General features: G+C 47.8%; 1 protein-coding gene across 6 annotated transcripts in view; it reads right to left on the bottom strand.

The window, feature by feature from the left end:
- Positions 1-23,737, bottom strand: part of SREBF1 (sterol regulatory element binding transcription factor 1) — a 56,453-nt gene that overhangs the window by 18,211 nt on the left and 14,505 nt on the right. Inside the window, exons 1-4 of one of the 6 annotated variants that reach the window (XM_069087895.1) lie at positions 21,059-23,445; positions 4,361-5,005; positions 3,714-3,859; positions 209-352 (exon numbers count right to left, since the gene is read on the bottom strand). In XM_069087895.1, the coding sequence (XP_068943996.1) occupies positions 209-352; positions 3,714-3,859; positions 4,361-5,005; positions 21,059-21,080 (957 nt within the window). In that variant the 5' untranslated portion in view covers positions 21,081-23,445. Of the gene's footprint in view, positions 1-208; positions 353-3,713; positions 3,860-4,360; positions 5,006-12,629; positions 12,688-13,690; positions 14,605-21,058; positions 23,446-23,737 lie in introns of those variants that run through there. The other 5 variants (XM_069087894.1, XM_069087896.1, XM_069087897.1 and 2 more) reach the window with 5 other exon arrangements.

The following is a 23,737-nucleotide window of genomic DNA, read 5'->3' as shown; positions in this document are numbered from 1 at the left end:
GGAAGGAAGGAAGGAAGGAAGGAAGGAAGGAAGGAAGGAAGGAAGGAGGGAAGGAAGGAGGGAAGGAAGGAAGGAAGGAACAGGAATTCCACAGTTTGGGAAGATATGACCACAGGTCAACCTTGGCTCTCCTCAATGACTCGACCAGCCCATCCAATGTCTCATCTCAGCCTGCCCTCCCGAGTCCCACCCATACCATCCATCATACCGGGACCTGCAGAGGGGCAGACTGAACGGCTGTGGTGGTGGCCAAAGTGTTGATCCCTGAGGTCTTCACTCCGGTACCCACATCAGTCTTCACAGCTGTCAGTACCAGCGAGTCAGCCTTGATGAAGTGAGGCTGGAGCAGGACCTTGGCAGTAGGGATGGCAGAAGCGTCAGTGGCCCCCGAGTCATCCCCAAGCCTTTCCCCTCCCTTCCCAGCCTTATTTCCTAAATCATCTGTTTCGCCTTTCTTTGTTTCCACAGCCTTGACCATAGTGCCTGGCACACCATAAGAGCTTCATAAATGCTTGCTGTTCAACAAGGCTAAAACAAACTATTTTGAAAGACTTAAGCATTCTGCTCAATGCAAAGACAAACCACAGTTCCAGAGGACAGATGATGAAACACACCACCCACATCCTGCCAGAGGGGTGAAGGATTCAGGGAACAGAATGCGATGTTTTTCAGACACTTCCAATACAAGACTTTGTTTTGCTAGATCAAGGATTTTGTTTTTGTTTTTGTACTTTTAAATAGTGGGGAGGTAGAGGGGGAGAAAACAGGTTTTTGTTCATTGAAAAAAGTTTAATTTAATTTTTAAAAGTACTTGTCACTGTTAACCATCTAACCCAAATGAGCTAGTAAACTCCCATGAAGCAGAGCCATCTCACTGAAAAAGGCATTTTTCTGCTCCAAGAGGGTTTAAACAAGCCCCATGGATCCCGAAAAATTCCCTTTTTCTCATGATGAGTGCCAGGTAAAGGTGTTAGACACATCTATGGAAAAGCCTCAGGTAGGGGCCTCTGAGATGCCTTCTCCCTCAGCAGCCCCTCTCGCTCAGTCTTCACACATCTGGTTTCTGTCATAGTGAGTATTTATACAAGGTTAGCACTGAAAGGAAATTATATATTCCATACCCCTAGAAAGTGGTACCGTGGCAGAGAGATATGGGTGGTAGAGTGCTAGGCCCGGAGTCACGAAGGTATGGGTTCAGATCCAACCTCAGTCACTTACTAGCTGTTCCAGGGACAAGGCACTTAAAACTCTGCTCTCCCTCAGTTTCCTCAGCAATAGAATGGGGATCATAATCAAAACCACCTCCCAGGGTTGTTGTCAGGATTAAATGAGATAATAATTATAAATCTCTTGGTATAGTGCCTGGCTCCTTTCCCCTCCATACTATACCATACTATGCTATACCATGCCCAACGTCACTGGAGAGAAAGCTTACCGAGGTTTATTATATACATTAAAAAAAGGGAAGGAGGCATGAAATAAAGGCTTACCAAAGGTAAGCCTCTTTTGTGTTCTGCTATGTATATAGAAATGCTCATTGGGGCTGCTTTTTTGTTTTGGTTTGTTTTGGTTTAAGTTCAGAATTTTACAAAAAGAAATGAAAAAAACTCCCTGGGAGTGACGTGAGTAAAGGGTAGCAATCGGCTCCTGGCAGCTTTCCTAATTGGCCAGAGAAATGATGCTGTTCACCGCTCAAAGGAAGCATCCTCTTATATCCTAGGCTGTATCCATCTGAGGGCAAAGACCTTGTCTTATAAGTGTCTCTCTCCCTCTCCCTCCCCCTCCCTCCCTCTCTCTCTCTCTCTCTCTCTCTCTCTCTCTCTCTCTTCCTCCCTCCCACAACAACAGGATTCTGGGCTTCATCATTCCCTCTGTTGGCTAGGGAAGCTGAATGGATGTCTGTGGATGACTGGGATCTCTGCCTGCCAGGGAAGAACTAGAGGGCCCTGAGAAAGGCAACTGAAGGAGAAAAAAAGAGACAGGGGATGGAAGAGTCATTTACAGAGGACCAGACTAAAACATCAAGGCCTCCTCAGTCTGAAAGAGGACTATGTATAGATAGTCTGTACTGAAGGGGTCCTGGAATAATGAGAAGGCACAGGATGGCTGCTGGGCAGGATGGCCAGGTGGTGCTTGCCCTCCATGGAGTCCTTAGCTGGATGAAGAGAGATTATTCGCACTCAGAGGGAATGAAGGGCAGAGATGACTCCTTTAGAGCCAGAGCCAGATCTGGGAGGGAGGAGACCAGACAGAGGGGGAGGGTGTCATCCATCCCTTGCCCACTTTCCACCAACGTCACTGAAGCCTCTGCTTTGTCAATCAACGTGAGCCCAACAAGTGACGTCATTGGTTGTTTTACACCTTTCCTGCCCAGCCTGAGGCTGATGGATGGCTAAGGCAGCCTACTGGGAATGTGGGCACCCTGCAGGAGACTGAAGATAAAACAGCAACATAGGCCTGCTGCGTAGGGGAAAGGACCCCTCGACAGAGGGCACTCCCAGATCCTCAGCCTCTCTATCACATCCCTAAACATCTAGGGCAGATGGACTCAAGGCTGGACCCCAAGGATCCCCAAGTGGGGCAATACCCCCCAAACAGCCAGTGGGGCGACAGCCTTGGTTCAGAAAGACCCTTGATGAGAGCAGCCTGAGCATTAGTCTATAAAATTCTGGAAGGGGAAATAAAGGCACAGTCTCCATAAAAACAATAATAGTAATAATAATGATCATCTCAGACACTAAAAGAGGCTCCCTTTTGAAATTCAAAAGAAGCAATCTGCAAATAAATAAAATGAAATGTAATTTCAGTTTCCTACTTTGTAAATTAAGGAGTTGAATGAAGCATTCTCCAAGGTCCATTCCAACCTCCAGAGTTTCCGGATTTTTGGAAACCAGTGACAATTTAGGAAAGTGGAAGTAATAATAGAAAAGCTAGCTGTGAGTGCTGTGCTTCTGTTAGAAGATTGCCAGATGGACCGACCATCCATACATGGGACCGCCCTCATTCAGCCATATTTTTACCTATGTACTAGTTAATCATAGAGGACATTTCTATAGCCCTTTAACCTTTCTAAGCTCTTTGCATAATCTCATGGGGACCTCAACAATCCAAGCAGGATTATTATAACTATCATAACCATTTTACAGATGAGGAAACTGAGGTTCAAGGTGGTACGTGGCTTGCCAAAGGTCACACGGCTAATACGCCTCTGAGGCAACATCTGAAGCACCCAGTCTTGCTCACTCCGTACCCAGCCCCTTCTACTATGTGCTTCAGTACAGGGCCTGTTACACAGTGGGTATTTAATAAGTGCTTATTCACAATCAGCTAGCCTCTCCTTATGTGACTTTCAGAGAGGCTGCAGCTAATTCTAAAGGGCAGCCCTTTAAGAGAACGATCATTCAAAGCCTCTCTCAGCTTCAGATCTGTTGGGGGCAGAGGAGGAAGAGGAAGGGACCAAAGGGTACATTTTAGAGGAGCAGACCAGCCAGTTCCTCCTCGTTTTCCTGACACAGGACTATAGCAACCCTTTCTTAGTCCTTAAATAAACAGAGAGCTGCCCCAGGCCTGGCAGCTTTATCTTTGGTTCTGATCTCTCTGGATCCCAGCTCCCACTTCAAGGAAAGGTCTTTCCCCCAAGGGCAGAAATTAGGCCACCCTCTTCCCAGGCTGTCTAGACTTGTACAACACAAGAGAGAAAGGGCTCCACTTACTGGGACCTGCTGGATCTGGGAGGAGACAACCTGGGTAGGTGCCGTCAGCAGCTGCTGTGGGCAGATATTCTGAACCTGGGCTTGGATGGTAAGTGGCAATGACCCCTGAGGAGACAGAGGCTGCTGGACATTACCAGAAGGACCAGCTGAAAGGGGGAGAGAGAGGAAGCCGTAAACATCACGGGCATGGGAGCGAGAAGTCAAGTCCCCTCTCTATCCACCGCCCTCTTTTCAGGGAGCCCTCATTCTGTGCCAGGAGAGGACCTCATGACTTCATCCTCACTGAGGCACTCTCCCACCCCCAGGCTGCATTTATCATCTGGGAGAGCAGGAAAGGTCAGTGCTTAGTCTGAAGGAATGAAGAGCTGATGGTGAAATTTTAGACCCTGGTGAGGGAGATATTTCTGACGAGGAAGTCTTCTCAGGTCTGGTAGCTCTCACCATTGCTCTGGGCAGCTAAGTGTAACCACCTACTCCTCTGGCTCCTTTCCAATCAACCTCCCTTTTTTCCTCCTTGCTCCATCAACCCCCCTTTCCCCCAACAAATTCCCATAATGTAGAATGCCCCTATATTCCCTCCTGAGGGCCTTCCTATACACAGACCACACACCACAACCACCCCCAAGCCCTCCCGGACCACTACTCACCTGCTGGGAAACTGCCCTGGCCTTGGTAGTCCAGTAGAGATGGAGAGGTAAACTGAGGCTGGGGAGGAGCAAAACTCTGGGGCACCGTGACTCCTGGCGGCTGTAATTCCTGTGGCTGTGGCTGTGGTTGTGGTGGCTGCGCCTGCTGTGGCTGCAGCTGAGATTGGGGCTGGGGCTGGGTCTGGGGCTGCAGTTGGGCCTGGGCCTGGGGCTGGGGCTGGGGCTGGGTCTGCAGCTGGGCCTGGGCCTGGGGCTGGGACTGGGACGGGGCAGGTGGTACCGGCGGAGGTGGAAGCACAGGCTGGGAGAGCAGCTGAGCGGGAGAAGATTGCAGGATAGAAAGCTGCATGGGCTCATCCTTGATGCTGGGTGAGGCCTGGCCCAGGTCAGGCCCGGCTATCAGCTGCGGGGGCTGGAAGCTGCTCATGGCAGGAGGGGGAGGAGGTGGTGACTGGTACATCTTGACATGGGTGGGCACCTTGGTGCTCCCCAAGAAGTTGTCGAGGCTGGAGCTGAGAGAGCTGGGGGGTGGGGACAAGCCCCCAGCAGGGTCGATATCCTGGAAGGAAGGTGCAGCCCCACCATAGCTAGAGTCAAAGAGACTGGGGAAGTCACTGTCCTGGTTGCTGATCAGCTGAAGCATATCTGGAAGCAGAGAGAAGGGCAGAGATGAGCCAAGGACAGTGCTGATTTCCACCCTTCTCCCTCCCTTTCCACTGAGAAAAAGAACTAAAGGGACCTAATCACCCCTCACCACAAAACCAGTTCCCATACTTCCCATGGAACACACGTGTGCACACATGTACTAGTACATGCAATAAATGTGCTGACATACAAAAACACACCACCGTGCATCTTAACCAGAATGTCTCTTTGTGGCTCCAGACGTGCCTCTGGATTTGTTCACTGGACATCTCCACCTGGATATCCCTTGGGCAGCTCAAACTCAACATGATGGCGGCCCAATTTATCTTCTCCCCAGGAAAAAAAGCTTTTCCTGACTTCCCCATTTCTATTGACGGCCTTCCCATCCTGCCAGGCTCCCAGGGCCAAAACTTCAGTGTCACCAGCCCTTCTAGCCTGTTTTGAGAACCAAACCTTTCCTTTTCTGTCTGCCACCCCCCTTAGGTTTTTTTTTTTCAGGGAAATTGGTTAGGTGACTTGCCCAAGGTCACACAGCTAGTAAGTGTTAAGTGTCTGAGGCCACATTTGAACTCAGATCCTCCCAACTCCAGGGCCCAACACTCTAATTCACTGAGCCACCTAGCTGCCCCCCCCCCCCCACTTAGTCTTGATCAACCTTTTGAAGCAACTAAGTGGAGCAAAGGCTAGAGCGCTGGACCTGGAGTTAGGAAGACCTGAGTTCTAATTCTGCCTCAGACTACCTGTGTGACCTTGGGCATTTATTTAACCTGTCTCCCTCAATTTCCTCATCTGTAAAAGAAGGAGATAATAACAGCGCCTATTTCCCACGGTTGTTGTGAGGATAAAATGAGACAATATTTGTAAAGTGTTTTGCAGAACTTAAATTGCTACATGAATGCTGGCTATTATTATAATTCTAACAGTTTCCTCTTTCAACAAGCATTTATTTTTTAATATTTCTCCCCAGGCTGGCTAGGTGTTGAAGTGAATAGAGCATCAGCCCTGGAGTCAGGAGGACCTGAGTTCAAATTCGGCCTCAGACACTTAACACTTACTAGCTAAGTGACCTTGGGCAAGTCACATAACCCCAATTGCCCCTCCAAAAAAAAAACCACCAAAAAAATAATATTTCCCCCCAATTACATGTAAAAGCAATTTGCAACATTCATTTTTAATTTTGAGTTCCAAATTCTCTCCCTCCCTTCTCCAGCCCCAAAGCAGTAAGCAGTTTAATAGAGGTTATACATGTGCAATCATGCAAAACATATTTCCATATTAGTCATCAACAAGCATTTATCAAAAGGCATTATGATACTGGGGACACAGTAGCTAGAGATAAAGCTAGAGACCAGAGAGACCTGAGTTCAAGTCCTGACTCGGACATAGGGTGGCAGGTGTAAGTCAACAACTCTATCAGCACATTAGCTCATTCTCTAAGTCACAGGGAAGGGGCTGACTTAAAATGGCTGGGGGGGGATTCACTGAGCCAATGAAACCATAGGTCCTACCCCTGTCACCGCCTGGGCCAAGCTATTGTTCCAAAAGTCCCAGTCCTTTGATCACAGGAGCATACCTCTCATAATGTGTCTCAAGCCTTCAGCCACTCTCTGTTACCTACATGAATCAAGTCCAAACTCCTTCACCCATTCAAAAGTGCTTCATGATTCGGGCTCAGACTTCTCCCTTAGTATTCCTTACTCATATCCTGAACTCCAACTCAAATGGGCCACATCCCAAACACAGCCCGAGCTTTCACCCTTTCTGGTTGTTAGCCATGCTCTTTCCTCCCCCACCCATCTACTGAGGCCCAGCTCAAATGCCCCCTCTCCTGAGACTATGTGGATCCAGAGCCTAAAGGGATTTTGGACATCATTTAGCCCAAACTTAATTTTACGTGAAGGAGTCTGAGAAGGGGGAATAAACAGTCAAAAGATCAAATAGTTCAAATCTTCTATGAAGCCTTCCTTGAGGCCCTCAGCCAGAAGGGATTTCTCCCACATCTGAACGCACATTATGCTTTGACATTCCACCTGAAGTTAGAAGCTGAGGCAAGAGTTTTCTTATCCAACTCGACTCTATGATTGTTGTGGGCAGGGAAAATGTCATATATGGGGTGCGTCCCAAAAGTCTTTATGACATTTTAAGCTATTTAAGCTTAAACTTTTGGGACACCCTGTACTTAGTTCTAGCCCCCATAACACCTACCACATTTGATGAATGGATGTTAATTTATAGTAAGGCAGTAGATAGTTTATGATTGGATTAACCACATGAACACACATACATCCAATTCAGATCACCTGAATATATTTATTTAGGCCATCAAACATTGGGGTCAGTTCTGTTCTGGCCTTCCAGTACCCCAGCTCCCATGGCAGCCTGGCCTAAAGTCCATTCTGCAACCTGGCTAGCAATGAATGTTTCATAAAATGCCCCTCACCTTGGTCTCAACAGGTCCCCAGAGCAAGGGCCCAAGGAGTCAAGGATGGAGTGAGGCTCCCAAAGAGGAAAGAGAAGAGATTTGGCATGAGCCAAATTTCAGGACACTTAGGCTTCAAAAAGCCCACTTTTCAAGCACTAGCCTTAAATGAGAAGAGAAAGAGTTCTAAACTAGCCCCAAGCCAACAGCTTTGAGCATTACCAGCAGGAAAAGCTGTGTTTACAGTGGATGCTGGTCAGCCTTGGCAAGAAAGAGAGAAGAAAAAAGAGAGAGGGGGGAAAGAGGAGAAGAGAGATGGAGAGGGTGAAGAAAAGAGGGACAGAGAGAGTGAGATAGGAGGGAAAGAGGAAGGTGGGACAGAGCAAGTGACAGTTTATGGGAAACACACAAAGGATTTAGCTTAATCTCTCCTTTGGACTGATGAGGAAATAGGTGAAGCAATTTGCCCAAGGTCACAAATGGATTTTGTGACCAAGCTGGAGTGAGGTCTCCTCACTTTCTGTTACAAATTAAGATAGAGAAGGAGGAAGAAAGAGAGAGGGAGAGGAGAGAGAAGAAAGAGGGAGAGGGAGGTAGACAAAGGAGAAAAGGAGAGGAATGACATAGAAAAAGAGGGAGGAAAGAACAAGAGAGAGACAGAGGAAAAGAGAAAGCTAGAGACAGAAATAATAGAGATGCAGAGAGAAAGATAAAGAGAGAAATAGTGAGACTGTGAGAGTTGACATTCAGAGAGAGAGGGAGGGAGAGGCAGAGAGAGAGACTGAGGGGGAAAGAGAGACTTGAGAGGGCAGAGATAAAGAGGCAAAGACAGAGAGAGCAAAGGGGAGAGGAGAGAAACAGAAATCGATTTAGAGCATGTGGGAAGCCCGTCCAAAGAGCCAAGCGCGCTGCTCCTTGGTTGCCTAGACCTGAACACAATTTGAGAAAGTCTAAAAGGGCCCTTTAGAAACTACCCAATCCCAATCTGCTCGCTTTACAAAGGAGTTAAGAGAGAAGTAAATCCATAGAGGTGAATTGGCTTGAACCCAGATCACAAAGCTCAGGGGCAGCAAGGAGAGTAGAAGCTAAATCTTCTCATTCCCCTTCAAGGTTTTTGTTCCCTCCCTTAGGAGGGGCTCAATGGGCTTCCTTCTCCCTCGGGGAAAGAAAAGGGGGTGGGGTGCTATCTGGTGGGTTTTGCCAATTGGCAGAGCCTAGGAAAATTCTGATACTCTCTCTTCCATCTCACAGTGGGAGGAAGAATCCCAAGGGCTCCGGTAAAAACTACAGCTCCTCTAGGGCCGCAAGGTGGCGCAGTGAATAGAGCACTGGCCCTGGAGTCAGGACCTGAGTTTGGATCCAGCCTCAGACACTTAACACAAAAAATAGCCATGTGACCTTGGGCAAGTCACTTAACCCCAACTGCCCTCCAAAAAGCAAAAAAAAAACTACCAACCAATAGTTCCGGTTCTCACCAGTCTCGGTTCCTCATTCCAACTCCCCACCCACGGCCTATTTGGCCCATCACTTCCGAGGATCCCCAAGCTCCGGCCCTCTTCCTTTATTTAAAGCAGGGCTGAAATCTCACCTCTGTCAAAGCCAAACCCAGATGTCATGGAAAGCCTTCTTTCTCTCTTTCAGTCACAGGTATCCACACAGGGATTCGTCTTAAGTTCATTTAAGTCAGTCTGTTTACATTCCTGAGAAACAGTCTTTCAGGGTGGCCAGTAGAGCTGAACTCAGGGTCAGGAAGGCCCAAGTTCAAGTTCCACCTCTGGCATGGAGGGCTCTGTGACCCAGGACAAATCAATGAACTAACCCCTGGATAACCGAGCCAACTCTTAAAGGGCAGAGCACAATTCAGATTCATAGTTTCTTCATCGGGATTTCCCTAGTGCCTAAGTCTGTCTCTCTCCCCTACCTCCCCTCCAAAGCAGCTAGACAGCACAGTAGATAGAATGTAGGGCTTGAAGTCAGGGAGATATGGGTTCCAATGCTGCCTCACTTACTAGCTGTGTGATGCTAACCAAGTCACTGAACTGCTGCCTGCCTCAGCTTCCCCCTCTGTAAAATGGGGAATCATAATAGCCCCTATCTCCCAGGGATATTATGAAAATCAAATGACATACTATTTACACAGTGTGGCACACAGTAGATGCTTGTTCCCTCCCAAGTTCTAAAATCCTCTAGTACTGCCTCACATTATATCTATCTCTACAACTATCCTTTTGGGTTAGAGGCTAAGGAAAGTTTTCCCCATGCTAGAAACGTTATCTTCTGTTCTCCCATTTCTGGGATAGATTCATGCACACGTTTACTCTTAGAATCACAGAAAAACAGGTCAGTTTTACAGAAGAGGAAACTGAGGCACAGAAATGAGGTGGCCTGTCCAAGTGTCAGCAAGGATGAGAACCCAGATCCAGTGAGCTAGTCCCTGCTGTCTTCTTTAATTAAATAATCATTTGAATGTGGTCAAGCCCAGTTATTCGGAATGCCCTCTGGCAGTGCAGCTTACATACTGTTTTAAAAATGCTTACTTAGGGAGCAGCTAGGTGGGACAGAGCACCAGCCCTGGAGTCAGGAGGACCTGAATACAAATCCAGCCTCAGTAACCTACTACCTGTGTGACCTTGGGCAAGTCACTTCACCCCATTGCCTTCAAAGAGAAAAGGGAAAAAAATGTTTGCTAACACACTCTTTCCCTGGATTTCAATCTGGGTTCACTCCTGTCCCCTAAAAGGTCCAGCTCAAAACTCATCTGTCAGGCAGCCACGTGCAGACAGAGGCCACTGGGTTCTCATCGTTCTTCCTAGGCCTTCAACATTGAAGGTTTCTGACCTTGCCTAGGATATCTCTCAGAAATGGTCCCTGAGCCTTTCAAAGGCTGCCTCCTCCAGGGGAAGACACACACCCTGTGCACTTCGGTGTCCTTCCCTAGTTACTACTTAATCCCAAACTCAGCAGACACAAAGCACTCTGCTTAACCCAGAGGACAAGAGGTCTGCAGCTAGGAGTCATTCAACCCCGGCTGGGTGTTATGCAGGGAATAAACATCACAGCCCTGTTTCTGAAGTGGTGGAGTAGTGATTTCCTTGTTGTGTGATGTTGGGCACAGTGCTTAAACTCTCTGATCCTTACCTGCCTCATCCATAAAATGGGGCAAGTTGTACTTTCCCTACCAATTTCCAAATGCTTGAAGGAAAATAAAATGCTGTAAAAGCTCCTTTAGTTGCCAAAGCCTGCACAGAGTAAGGTATTATTTTATTATTCACAGGACTTGGGGGTGGTGGAAGGGAAGAGGGAGACAGCTTGACTGGCAGAAAGATCCAGAAAGCTATGTCAGCCGCCAAGCAGATGCAAACGCGTTTGCCCGTGTTCTCCAGGTGAGCCTCTTCCTCAGCATCCCATTCCTCCACTAATGTATGCTGCCTTTCCAGTTGAAGCTTTCAGTACAGGCCAAGGACAGTTTCTTTTGGGAACAGGTCCCAGCAGCATCAACAGGAAACAGGAAGGGGAATGTTAAGTCGGGCAGAGAAGGGCCAACCCTGGGGCAGTTTTCATGATGGCAAATGGGCTGCCATGTCTAAAGGCCCAGCTGGTGACCAACCCACCGGCTATGCTGGTCTTCTAGGTGCAGCCTGATCTGGGAGCCTTTTCAGCTGGAGCTAAATTCAAAACAAACACAAACCCTGCTAGCTGTGCTGTATCTTATCCTTTCCAATGCATTTTTGTATTCACCTTCTCATCTGATTCACACAACAGCTCAAGAGAGAACTGGGCCAGAGACGGGCATTGCCATTTTACAAATGAGGAAACTGAAGAGTGACTTGTTCCAGATGACTGAATCAGTGAATGGCAGGATTTGAACTCGGGTCTCCCAGCGCTCAGCTCAAGGGGGCATAATGTAAGTGAACACAAGGGAGCTTTTGGAGTTCTGAAGGGTATTTACAGCTCAGGGGCTGGGAAAGGCCTAAATCTCCTTTATTCCTCCCCCTCACACGTTATTTGCTCTCTCTTCCCTAGTTCCTCCACTTCTTTTTCCCTGTATGTGACTAGGATGAAGGCCCTCTCTCCCAGCTGGCTTTATTTGTGCAACAGGGAGCCTCTGGCCAAACTCTTTACCTACTGAGTCTGAAGGCCAGGCTTCTGCCAGCTAGCTGGGCCAAGGCTCTGGCCTAACTCTCCACGGAGAATCCTCTTACTAGGCAAAAAGTACTTGTGTCCCAGGAACACAAACCCCTGTGCTTCCCTGCAGCCTCTCGTGGCTCCCCACAGCTCACCCCACACCACCACCTCAGATCCATCTGAAACCTAGTTTCGGACACCTAATGAACCTTGTTGAACAGAATATTTATTTACGTGAGGCTAGGAAGGATCAATCTGTTACCCTAGTCAGGCCCGGCCGGGTCAGGGCAAGGGCTGGTTAAAAAGTCCTGCAGCCTGGAAATGTTTACTGGCACCCTGGCCTGGACGGTTCTGGAGGGCACTGGCCTCTCTAGGCATCTCCTGGTGCTGACTGAAGTTCCGGGGAAAACCCCAAGTTTCACCTAAACTCTGCCCCCCACGAGGGATGGAGGGTTCTGTCTTTCTCCCCTCTCCTCGCGGATCTCATCTGCAAGACTGGGGGAAATAAGACTACAAGCTCCCAAACGCTGGAGGTGGCCGAGCCCCGGGGGAACCAAGCCCCGCCGCATCAGCCCCACAGGGACCTTCAGCACTCCTCAGGGCGGCCCCGGCACCCCGAAGGGCTCTCTCCTGGCCAAAGGGATCCAAAAGCTGCGATCCCGTGTGACCCCCCGGGGGCGGGGGAGGAATCACCAAAAACCCCTCTGCACAAAGCTGAAGGACGGAGCGATCAGGGCAAGGGGACGGAGTGCGGAGGGAAAAGGGGGGCTGCATCAGCAGAACGAACCCCATCCCGGGACTCCCGGGGCCCCATCACCAGCCACCACCCTTCAGAGTGACTAAACCGACCCCATCCCCAAATCACTGCCCCCTGGGGAGAGGAGGCGGGGGAAAGGGGCGGCTGCTCCGCACCCCAGCTTTACTGGGGCGGGGGGAGGAGGTGCATGCTTCAGCACCCCCTCCTTCCCCGCCCCAGCTTGCAGAGAGCAAGTCCTGAGAAAATGGGGCTCCCGCAGGGCACAGGGTCCCCCGCTGCCGAGACGCAGAGAGAGGGAGGAGAGAGAGGGAGAGGAGAGATACCTTCGAAAGTGCAGTCCATCACGGCGCCCCCCCACCCCCGCCTGCCCCCGGCACCCCGCTGCGCGCCCGCGGGGTCCGCCTCTCCGGCTGAGCGCGTGCACGCACACACACCCCCTAAAAGACAAGACACAAAGTAGAGCTGTCATCTGGCTCGGGTTTTTGTAAGGCACTTTTTCCCCTTCTCTCCCCTCCTCCTCCATCCAGACCCCTCCCACGGCCCCGCCCCCAGCCCCGCCCCCGGGCCTCGGCCCCGCCCCGCCCCTTCTAGTTCTCTCGCTCCCTCCGGGAGGAAGTGAACCCTGGAATTGTGAATCACGACTGGAACATGAGGTGATTCTCCTCCGCCAATCAGCGGCCGCCCCGCCCGCCTGGCTACGGCCCCGCCCCCGCCCCGCGGCTACAACGCTCCCCCCGCCGCTTCCTCGGCAAAGGTGAATGGGCCGGGGTTACTAGCGGGCGTTCAGGCTGCGCCCTCCGCCCGGGCGGGAGGGGGCGGGCCGGGTTACTGCCGGTCACGGGCGGGCCGGCGCCCCGCGCTCCCGGGTGCTGCGGGCCCCATTAGCCGCTTACTGTATGCCCCGCGTCCGCGTGCTGCGGGCCCCATTAGCCGCTTACTGTATGCCCCGCACCACGCGCTTACTGTATGCCCCGCGTCCGCGTGCTGCGGGCCTCATTAGCCGCTTACTGTAAGCACGGCGCGGAGCCCCCCGGGAAATAACAACATACAGTGTTACTGAGTCTACAAAGCGCATTGCAGACGTTAGGGCGGGGAACGTCCCCATTCGGCAAATGAGGAAACTGAGGCTCACCGCGCTTAAGCGAATGCGAGGGGGGCGGCTCTTAGCCCTCCTCTCCCAGACTCGGGCCCAGCCCCAGCGCGCCGCGCGTCCGCTCCACAGTCTGGGATGGAGGGGCCCTGCCGGGCGCCCAGCTCTGGGGGGTAGCGCCCTGGTGCCTGTCCGGGCCCCCGAACTGGAGTGATTGGGGAATACAGACTCACTGGGGGCGGTAATGAATGCCTATGGTGCCCACTGCCTGCTGAGTCACCGGTATCAGCTCACCGATCCAAACTCGGTTCTGAAGACCCGACACGGAGGCCGGAGGGAGCTCCGAGCTCATTCCACAGACGAAGAAACTGAGGCCAGGGGAGCTGACGTCACCCAGGGGTGACTTGCAGAGCTCACCTCCGGCTGTGCGCGGTCCCCTGCTCTGACCACCGGCCTCCTGGGCTTCCCAGCCAACCCTCCTCCAGCCCCTCCCTCTGCTAACTGCCTCCTACTGATACTTAGTAACTACATTTATCTAGTAGTTACTTGCTCAGTCCGTCTGCCCGTAGCTTCCTCTGCTGCACTGTAAGCTCCTTGAGGGCACAGACGGTTTGGCCTCTTTCTGTTCGCCCAGCGCCCCTCAGAACGTCTGACAAATAGCTTAGTGAATGTTGACTGATTCCATCCAGGTACTGGGGAGGGGGTGCTGACTCATGCCATCTTCCCATGCCAGCTAAGGTAATAATAAAGCAGGGACTTACACTGAGCCTTAAAGAGCTTTACACACAGTTATCTAAATCGCAGCTTCTTGTTTTGAGCCAGCACATAATAAAATACTGTTGAATTGGAGGGGCACCGGAGAGTGGTGGAAGGAATGCTGATCTGAGTTCAAATCCCACCTCAGCCACCAATATCTGCTGACAAACCCTTAGCCTCTAACCAGTCTCTCTGAGCTTCCCTTACTGGCAAAACTAGGAACATACCACCCACAGTGCCTACCTTTTAGAGCTTCCTCTAGGAATTCAAATAAGAAAGTATGCAAAGTGTTTTGCAAACCTTTACAAGGTTGTTCCGGCACTTAATATCCTCACTACCAGGTAGGTGAAAAAAAAAAGTTCTGTGGTAGTCTCTCCCATTTTCCAACTGTGTGAACCAAGAGAAGGTAGAAACTGGAGTCAAGGTTGGCTTCCTTTAGAGACCTGTCTTAAGGATTCAAAATCCGATGGTATTGCTCCTTAACCGCAGCATCCAGGAAAACTAAATGGGAAAGGAAGTGAGCCAATCATGAAGCAATCATAAGGGAAAGCAGATGTACACAGATAGAGGGTTACCCACTTCATGTCAAAAGACCTTGTGGCCCCTGGCATGCTGGGTAGATGATCACTGGAGATCATCCACGTGCTTTCAAGAATTGCACAGGATTCTAACCGTGTAACCTTGAGCAAGTCACTTAACCCCAACTGCCCTTCCATCCCCCCTCCAAAAAGCAAAAAAAAAAAAAAAGAATTGCACAGGATTAAGAAAATGAATGAGTTGCGATTTCTCCCCAAGCTAGCTCCTTATCCTCTAGGATAAAATAAAAATTCTTCAGTCTAGCATTTAAATCCCTCCAACAGACCTTGCCCAGTCTTAGTTAATATCATTCTCCACCATAGCCTATGTTCCAGCCACAGTGGAATATTAGCTGTTCCTTAGAAGGAAGCACAGACAAAAAGGACAGTTTTTAAAGTAAGGAGCAGAATTTATTGTATACTCTTAAAAAGCAAGTGGAGTGAAATGAAAATTCAATTTCATATAGGATTCTCTTTTTCTATGTGGTGTGGAAATGTTCTTTTCTTGGTTTTTAAATTCAGAATTTAAAAAAAAAAATGAATGCTTAGGGTTCCCTAAGCTTTTAACTATCTCCAGCCTCTGGGAAAGCCCTCATCCATCCCTGGGGATATGTTTCTTCACTTTCCCTTAAGTTAGGAAACAAGCATTCACTAAGTATTTCCTATAAGCCTGGCACCTTGCTAGCCTTTCACAAGTAAGTGCTTTTGGGACCCCCATTTTACAGCTGAGAAAACTGAGGCAGGCAGTCCCACAGGTAGCAAGTGTCTGAGACCACAGGTGAACTCAGATCTTCCTGACGCGAGGCCCAGTGCTCTAACCACTGCATATCTAGCTGCCTTCAGAATCCTTCCAGTCCTTTCAAGATTGAAGGGAGGAAAAACAGTCCTCCAAGGTTCAGCTATAGGTACCTTCCTCTAAGAACACCCTGACTCCTCCCTGCCCCGTCCCGTTCTCTCTTAATGATGTTATACATATTGTGTACATCTCCCCACCAGCATCCCAGGATGTTCTCTCCTTAAGGGCAGGGCTTGTGTGTTTTTGTATCAGCCCTATCCCATATGTTTGTTGAGCTTATCTGCATTGAACTATAGGATTGGAAGGGGTTCCCACATTTCTGATAACTAAAGTATGAAGTAAAGGTTAGGGGCTCCCAGTGCATGTGCCTACATTTTAGGAGAGGGCCAGCCAGAAGAAGAAGAAATGTTTAAACTGAAGGAATAAGCCTCTAATAATGCTAGAATTTCAGTTATTAGAAAGCAGGTGGGGGACAGGGAGTCAGAAATATTTCTGGAGCTGGCCATTCCTCAGTACCAGTTCCCTACCCCACCTACCCACTCTCTCACACCTCATTCTATAAGGAAAGAAGTTTACGAAGGTATCTACCGGAGTAAGAACACAGGATTGGGAGTCAGGATCTTCTTAGTTATATGAGACTATGGGCAAGTCACTGTCCTCAATCCATCTCAATCCAAGCAACATTTACCCGTCTATGTGCTGGGTGCTACAGACACAAAGACAAAAACAGTCTTTGATATCCAGGAACTTTCATTTGGACAGCTAAGTGGCACAGTGGATAGACTGTTGAGCTTGGGAAGACTAGAGTCTGAATCCTGCCTTTTAGGCATTTACCAGCTATATGACCCTGGGTAAGTCACTCCCTCCTCAACCCCTCCCCCTCAAGCCTCCATTTTCCCCAGTGGCTAAATGGGGATAATTAAAGCACCAATCACTCGGGGTTGTAGGAAGGATAAACTGAGAAAGCATAAGTAAAAACCCTTTGGAAACTTTAAAAATCACTACAAAAGTGCTGGCTATTTACATTCTACTTGGGGGAAAGCATCTCAACAGCTGATAAGTAAAAAATACCAAGTTTGGGACTGGGGGTGGGGTGGGATCCAAGGAATTAGAGGAGGCTTTTTGTAAGAGGTGGACGGCTCTTTATCTGAGCCTGGAGAGCCAAGGATCTCAAGAGATGGAAGTGAGAAGGGAAAATATTCCTGGCATGGGGAGAGAAGGAAGGACAGCCTTCTCAAAGGCTTGAAAGCACTAATTCTAGAAGTGAGGAGCTGGCATATCAAGTGGCAGAGAAACAAATAGACTAGATTGACTGGAATGCAGAATATTCTTAAGAGAGGGAGTGATACATAATCAACCTGGAAAGAAAGGCTGGGGCCAGCTTGTGAACGACTTCCAGATCCCAAAAGAAAAGGCTGCTGATTTACCTGACCATTAAAAGGAAGGCTGATTGAGCAGGGGAGTGACAGAGTTAGGGAGACTCAGTTTCCTTTTCTGTAAAATGAGGGGATTGATAGAAGAGGTCCTCTTCAGTGAGGGGGTCAGCCCAGAAGTTTAGAGACAGATGATGCAGTGGATAGAATACCGGCCTGGAGTTGGGAAGATCCGAGTTCAAATCTAGCTTTAGACACTTAATGGCTGTGTCAAGCTGCGCAAATCACTTATCCTCTATCTACCTTGATTTCCTCATCTTGAAAATGGCACTTCTCTGGGCAGCTAGGTGACACAGTGAATATAGCACTGACCCTGGAGTCAGGAGGATCTGAGTTCAAATTCTGCCCCAGACACTTAACACAAAAACTAGCCTGTGACTTGGGGTAAGTCACTTAACCCCAACTGCCCTCCAAAAAAAGCAAAATAAAAGAAAATGGCACTTCCCTCACAACAATCAAATGAAATATTTGTAAAACACTTAGCACAATGCCTGGAACATAGTAGGCACTTAAATCCTTGTTCCCTTCCCTGAGGATCCACAGACCCCCAAAAGGTCCATGAAATTAATAGATTTCAGTGGGTCCTTGAACTTGAATTGGGTAGAAATCACATTTTGATTTTCACTAACCTCTGACAGCTAGCATTTCCTTCATTTATTTAAAGATATTATTCTAAAAAAGGGTCCACTGACTTCACCAAGTGCCATCCATCACCCCACCCCACCAAAAAAGGCTTAAGAAACCCTGGTCTAGATTCTCTCTGAGGTTTATGCCAATTCCAACATTATGTGATTCTGTGACTGTCACCCTGACACTGAGGAAAGGAATTTAGTTCCCTGATCGACCAGGAGATGGGATAATCTCAATCTGAGGTCCAGGAAAGAATAAGAACTTTATTTCCAGCAAGGTACAGTAGGAAAAGTTCTGGATTTGAGTCAGGGGACCTGGGTTCAATGTCTCTCTCATTACTATCCATGTGACCCTGGGTGAGTCACAAAGGTGACAGTCTATAAAATGAAGGGACTGGACTAGGTGACCTCAGGTCCCAGACAACTCTAGATCTATAATCCAATTATTCCTTTAATTAACACCATTCCAACTACTCCCCTTTAATCCAATACTGGTCTGAAAAAACTACATAGATAAGCCACCTTTATGAACATGGGGAGAGCTGCCCAGAAGTCCCAAGGGAGAGAAAACTTCTTGTTTCTCTTGGAATCTGCTTTGCCATCTCCCATCACCTTCTATTTGGAAAATGGGGAAGGGTCCCTTTCTGTGGACAGCCCTTGTGTTACCCCTGGTTTCTCCTGCACCAAAGTATGATGTTTGTCTTTAATTTCCCATATTACTTTCTATCCCCTCAGGCCCCAGTACTCTCAGGAGCCCCTCTCCCAATCCAAACCCTCCCTCAGTAAAGAATCCAGATCAACTCACTCATGGAAGAAGAAATGACTGCCAACAATAATTACGGGGTGCTGTGGAATATTGGAGTTGGAGACCTAACCCTGACAGACACATGTTTGAGGTGTGACCCTGAGGAAGTCATTTAACTTCTCAATGCCTCCGGTCCTTCTTTAAAAATAAAATTTAAGGGGCAGCTAGTTGGCGCAGTGAGAATAGTGCACCTGCCCTGGAGTCAGGAGGACCTGAGTTCAAATCTAACCTTGGACACTTAACACTTACTAGCCATGTGACCTTGGGCAAGTCACTTAACCCCATTGCCTTGCCTTTCCCCATCCCCCCCAATAAATAAATACAATTTAAGAAAATCACTGATCAGCATTGGAAGAGGGAGTCCACAGCAGGAGTTCTGTGCATCAGTAAAATAACAAATCTGAACCCTCCCCCAAAATGAACAATATCTGTTTCATAATTACAAAGTTTCCTTCTCAATTATCTCATTTGAACTTCACAACTTTGTCGACACAAGATGTACAAACATCATCATCATCATCATCATCATCATCATCATCATCATGCCCTTTTCAAGGAGGGAGTAAGCTAACAGAAGTAGGCAAAAGTGACTTGGCCATACACTCGTAACTTTAAAACCTCTTTAAAGACCCCAAGTCCTGTGATCTTACCTTCACCTAGAACAGAAGCTGTCTTGAGTTAGAGGTAGAGATTCCTGTTTTGTTTTGTTTTGTTTTAAGCAATTGGGGTTAAGTAACTTGCTCAAGGTTACATGGCCAGGTGTTTCTGGGTGTGGTGCTAAGTATCTGAGCCCAGATTCATCCCAACACTGGAGCGGGTGCTCTTACTCACTGTGCTACCTGGCTGCCCTGAGGTAGAGATTTCTAATGGTGAAATGTCTAGCATCGGAAAAGGAAAAGGACTCTGGGAGAACAAGAGAAAACCATCCCCAGACCTCTGAAGTCACACAGCCACCCATTCACAAGGTATAATAAACAGAGGCTTCGAGCAAAAAATTTCACTTGGATTTTCCGGATCCTAAAGGAGCCACACCCCCAACCCCCTGGATGTAGAAGGAATAACTGTAATTTTTCTTCCAGGAACAGTATTCTGTTTTAAGGGATTATCTGCTGGTTTGGGTTTTTTTTTCCCCAGAACAATGCAGTTTTATAGGGATACCATAACCTAAGAACTGTGAAGATGAATTTTCCTGCCCCAATTCCTTTTTTTTCTCATTTTCATTTTCTCTGGTTGAAAGTTCACTTCTCTTTTTTCTGAATGGTTTCAATTTGATATTTGGTCCTTCATGCCAGTTCATTCAAAGTATTGCTGGTACTAAATGCCATGTCTCTAAAATATTCCTTTTCTTACAAAACCTTCCTTCCTGATACCTCTTCTTTGGTCATCACAAACTAAGAAAGCTAACAGTTTTTGGATGGACACAAGTCTTATGATGTGTCAGAAAGCGTTTTCTGAAGGGTTTAAAGTTCATCATACTTATATATATATATACTTATACATATCACTTATGCTTTGCTCAGGATCATGAAAAACTCAAGCCTTCTGCTGATTTGGTTTCTGGATGTGGCAATGAGCTTCTTATCTTGTTTATATAACTGTTTAATTTGGTTCAACACACAATTATTAAGCTAGGCAGCAAGGTGGCACAGTGGACAGAGGGCCAGACCTGTAAGCGGGAAGACACGAGGGCAAAGTTACCAGCTCTGGCACTGGAGACACAAAGACAAAAATGAAGCAGTCCTGCCTAAATACACCCATAATGTATATAAGGAAATACAGAAAAAGTCATTTCAACTCCACATTTTCCATTTGAGAAGCACTGCCTTCTCCCCTAGTTCCCTAAGACAATGAAAAGGTCTCAGGGCACCACACAGTCCAGGAGGCAGAAAACAGGCACTGCCACCTTTGAGTAATTGCAGGCCTCAGTGTTGGTATCTGTCAAAAGGACACAGTCATCTCTGGCCTGCTTTCCATGCAGAGTTGTTGTGACTATCTAATAAAACAAGAAGGAATGCACAGCCCTGCCCCCACCCCCAACATCGTGACGCTCACTCATCCAACACTGACGTGGCCCTTTATAGTTAGCAAACATTTTCAATACATTTTCTCTTTGTAACTTCAACAGTATACCTGGGAGATAGATAGTTAGGTATTACAGCCAAGGAAACTGAGTTAAGGGACTTCAGCTCTAAGTCTAAGGGCTCTCTGCCCCTATAACCACGCAGAGGGTAGATGGGAAATGTTAGGAGAAGAACAAGATGGGATACAAATGTGAGAAAATCATTAAAGTTATAGCTGATATCTACTTTGCCATCGACAGTGTTCACAACACCCTTCTGGGTGCAGTACAGTGGGTTTTCCGAGGTTATTTATTCCCATTTTTCAGTTGAGGAAATTGAGGCTCAAAGACATTAATTCACTAACCCAAAGTCACACAGCTAATAAGCAGCAGAAGCAGGATTTGAATCCAAGGGATCAGTCTGTTCCCTGACTCAGCAAGGGCAATTGCAACATAGCCAAGCTTCTTCCAAATTTGGTTTGCAGCTTACTCCTAACCCAAATATAACTAACCTTTGGAATAGTGGAAGTGGGAATGGAGGGGGAGATTATATTCTCCTTTCTTTAGTTCCTTCTGTTGCATATGCTGACCCCCTCAAGATTTACTCACAGTGATGGATTTTGAACCACATGAACTGTTACTGGACATCTGACAACATTCTGTCAACGAGGAGCCAGCGCTGGGCTTTCCTTAAATCCAGTCCGTGAGCAAGTGAGGACGTGGCCCTGAAGAAAAGACATCGCTCTTTCTGCTTATGTGTTTTCATTACACCATACAGATGATGTGAAGTGAGGTGGGTCATTAGGGGTCTAGGGAATAGATCCACTATGCTGGTCATTATTAATGACACTTCTTTGTTCGCTTCTCAGTCATTGTGAATCACTCTTCCAGGAATGAGGATATGTTTGCATTGATCCGTCTACACTCTCTCACCCATTGTGATCAATAGTGTCTGTGACATAGTCATTGGAGTTTAGGAACAAAGAATGTAGTGGAACTTGGGAAGCTGGAACCCAGAGTCTCAGCCTCAGCATCCAACTCTAACCATGGGCACTCAAGCACCCATTCTCAATGTGGCTGCCTTTTTGTTTATAGATGACTCAGTCATCATGGGAATTCTGATCATGTTGGTACAGTACAGGTGTCATGTTGGCAATATGGGGCATGCTTAGCTGGTCACACCATTTTGTTTGTTTTGTTTTTTGCTTTTTTTGGTGGGCAATTGGGGTTAAGTGACTTGCCCAAGGTCACACGGCTAGGTTTTGTGTTAAGGGTCTGAGGCTGTATTTGAACTCAGGTCCTCCTGACTACAGGGCCGGTGCTCTACTCACTGCATCACCTAGCCACCCCTGGTCACACCATTTTGGATGGTGTGTGGTGATGTTGCCAGCATTGGAACTCACTCCCTACCACTTGTGTGTTGCCAAAAGCCAACCTATTGGGAGAGCTGCTCAGTGTCCTACCATGATGATACTCAATAGTTTCCATATACCAAGATGGTAGAAAGAAGGGAGCATTTAGTAGGCTAAGCCACGGTACCAAACATTCTTCTAGCTATGTGTGAAGAGTGGCATAGTGGTTCTGTCATTTACTATCTTTGTGACTGAGGACAAGTCACTGAACCTCTCTGAGTCTCAGTTTCCCTATCTGTAAAATGAGACCTTTAAGGTCTTTTCAACAGAATGGAAATACTACCATTGTGCAAATCAAGAGCCTTGGGTTCCAAGCCTCATTTGACCACTACAGGACCTCTCTGTTCTGTGTCTCAGTTTCCCTCTGTATATACTAAAGAGGAGAAGGCAGTCTAAATGACCTCTAAGTTCCCTTGCAGCTAAGTGGCACAGTGGATTGAGTGCAGGGCCTGGAGTCAGGAAGGTCTGAGTTCCTATCCAGCCTCAGATACTTTCTGGGCAAGTCACTTAACCTCTGCCTGCCTCAGTTTTCCCAACTATAACAGAAGGTTCTAAAAGCACCTACCTTCCAGGGTTGTACAAGGATCAAATGAGATTTTAAAGCATTTAAAACAATGCCTAGCACAAAGTAGGCACTTAAGAAACACCTGTTCCCTTCCTGCTACAGCTCACAAATCCTATGATTCTAAGCTCACAAACTTGGACCAAGAACGATAGGGTTCCATCACCTAACAAAGCTATGCCTTATCCTTAAAAAATGAATCTCCCTCCTTCTTCCGCTGAGACTGAATGGTCATTAGTCTGCCCTTTTTGCCACCCAGTCATCTGCACAGTCCAAGGCTTTCTGTCCCTTCTGGCTAGGTCCAACTGGCAGGACTGGCCACTGAATCTGGCCAACATGCTGCCTGCCGTCTGCTTGCAGCAGTGCAGAGGGGCTCAAATATGTGGCCATTCCCTTTTCTGTAAGCGAGACAGACAAATAATGTACTGACCATGGCATGCAGGAATTTGTTCTCTCCATGTTTGGGGGAAAGCCAAGCTAGCTGCCCCACAGGTGACACGGTGGAAAGAACCCAGGGGAAACAGGACAGCGCTGGACATTTTCAGCTGGGGCCAACGTGCGGGGGTTTTTCTTGCTTAACTATAATCATTCATTATTATGGAGGTTTTTATTGGGTCATGGAATATTCATAGGGAAATGATAGTGAAGTAAAAAAAAGAGAAGAAGCAAAACTTTTTTTAAGAAAAAAGAGACAGATTCAAGTCCTGGTTTTGACCCTTCCCAGTGTGACTGTGACTAAGTCTCTTAATTTCTCTGAGCCTGCTTCTGCACTTGTAAAATGGAGACAGTTCAGGGTTGTTGTGAAGAAAGGGAAAATCATCTTTAAAGCATTTTCTAAATGTGAGTTATTACTATTGCTTTAGCCACCCACACCTATTCTGAAGTAAGAGGTGGCAGAAATGCAAGCCTTGTGCCAGTAAAGACAGAAATGTTCTCTAAAGACCCCACCCTGCAAAGGGAAACCTTTAACCCGACCGTCGCTACCACAGGCCTGACGTCCTGAGCTTTGCTGGCTGTTCACTTTTCCTGTCCTCTTTATCTGACCTTCTACATGGTCTCTTTTCCTTCCGTCAGCCGTAGTTTATGAGTCACCATGGTATAACTTACAGGCAGCCAGGACCAGTGGCCAAAATGCCGACCACAGATCCAGCGGACCAGACCCTGGCTTTTCAAATGACTTACTGTGTAATTCTACTGCTCTCTGGGCCTCAGAGTTCTCTGTAAAATGAAAGTATGGGACTACACACTTCTCTGAAGTCCCACCCCTTTCTGGATCATTCTATAGTTCTAAGCATGTGTTAAGAAGGAGCTTCC

The sequence above is a fragment of the Petaurus breviceps genome, unplaced genomic scaffold (assembly GCF_028583685.1).
Source record: "Petaurus breviceps papuanus isolate PSGF00001 unplaced genomic scaffold, PetGlider_PUasm1.0 183, whole genome shotgun sequence".
Lineage (NCBI taxonomy): Eukaryota > Metazoa > Chordata > Mammalia > Diprotodontia > Petauridae > Petaurus > Petaurus breviceps.
This window is presented reverse-complemented; position numbering and strand designations above follow the sequence as displayed.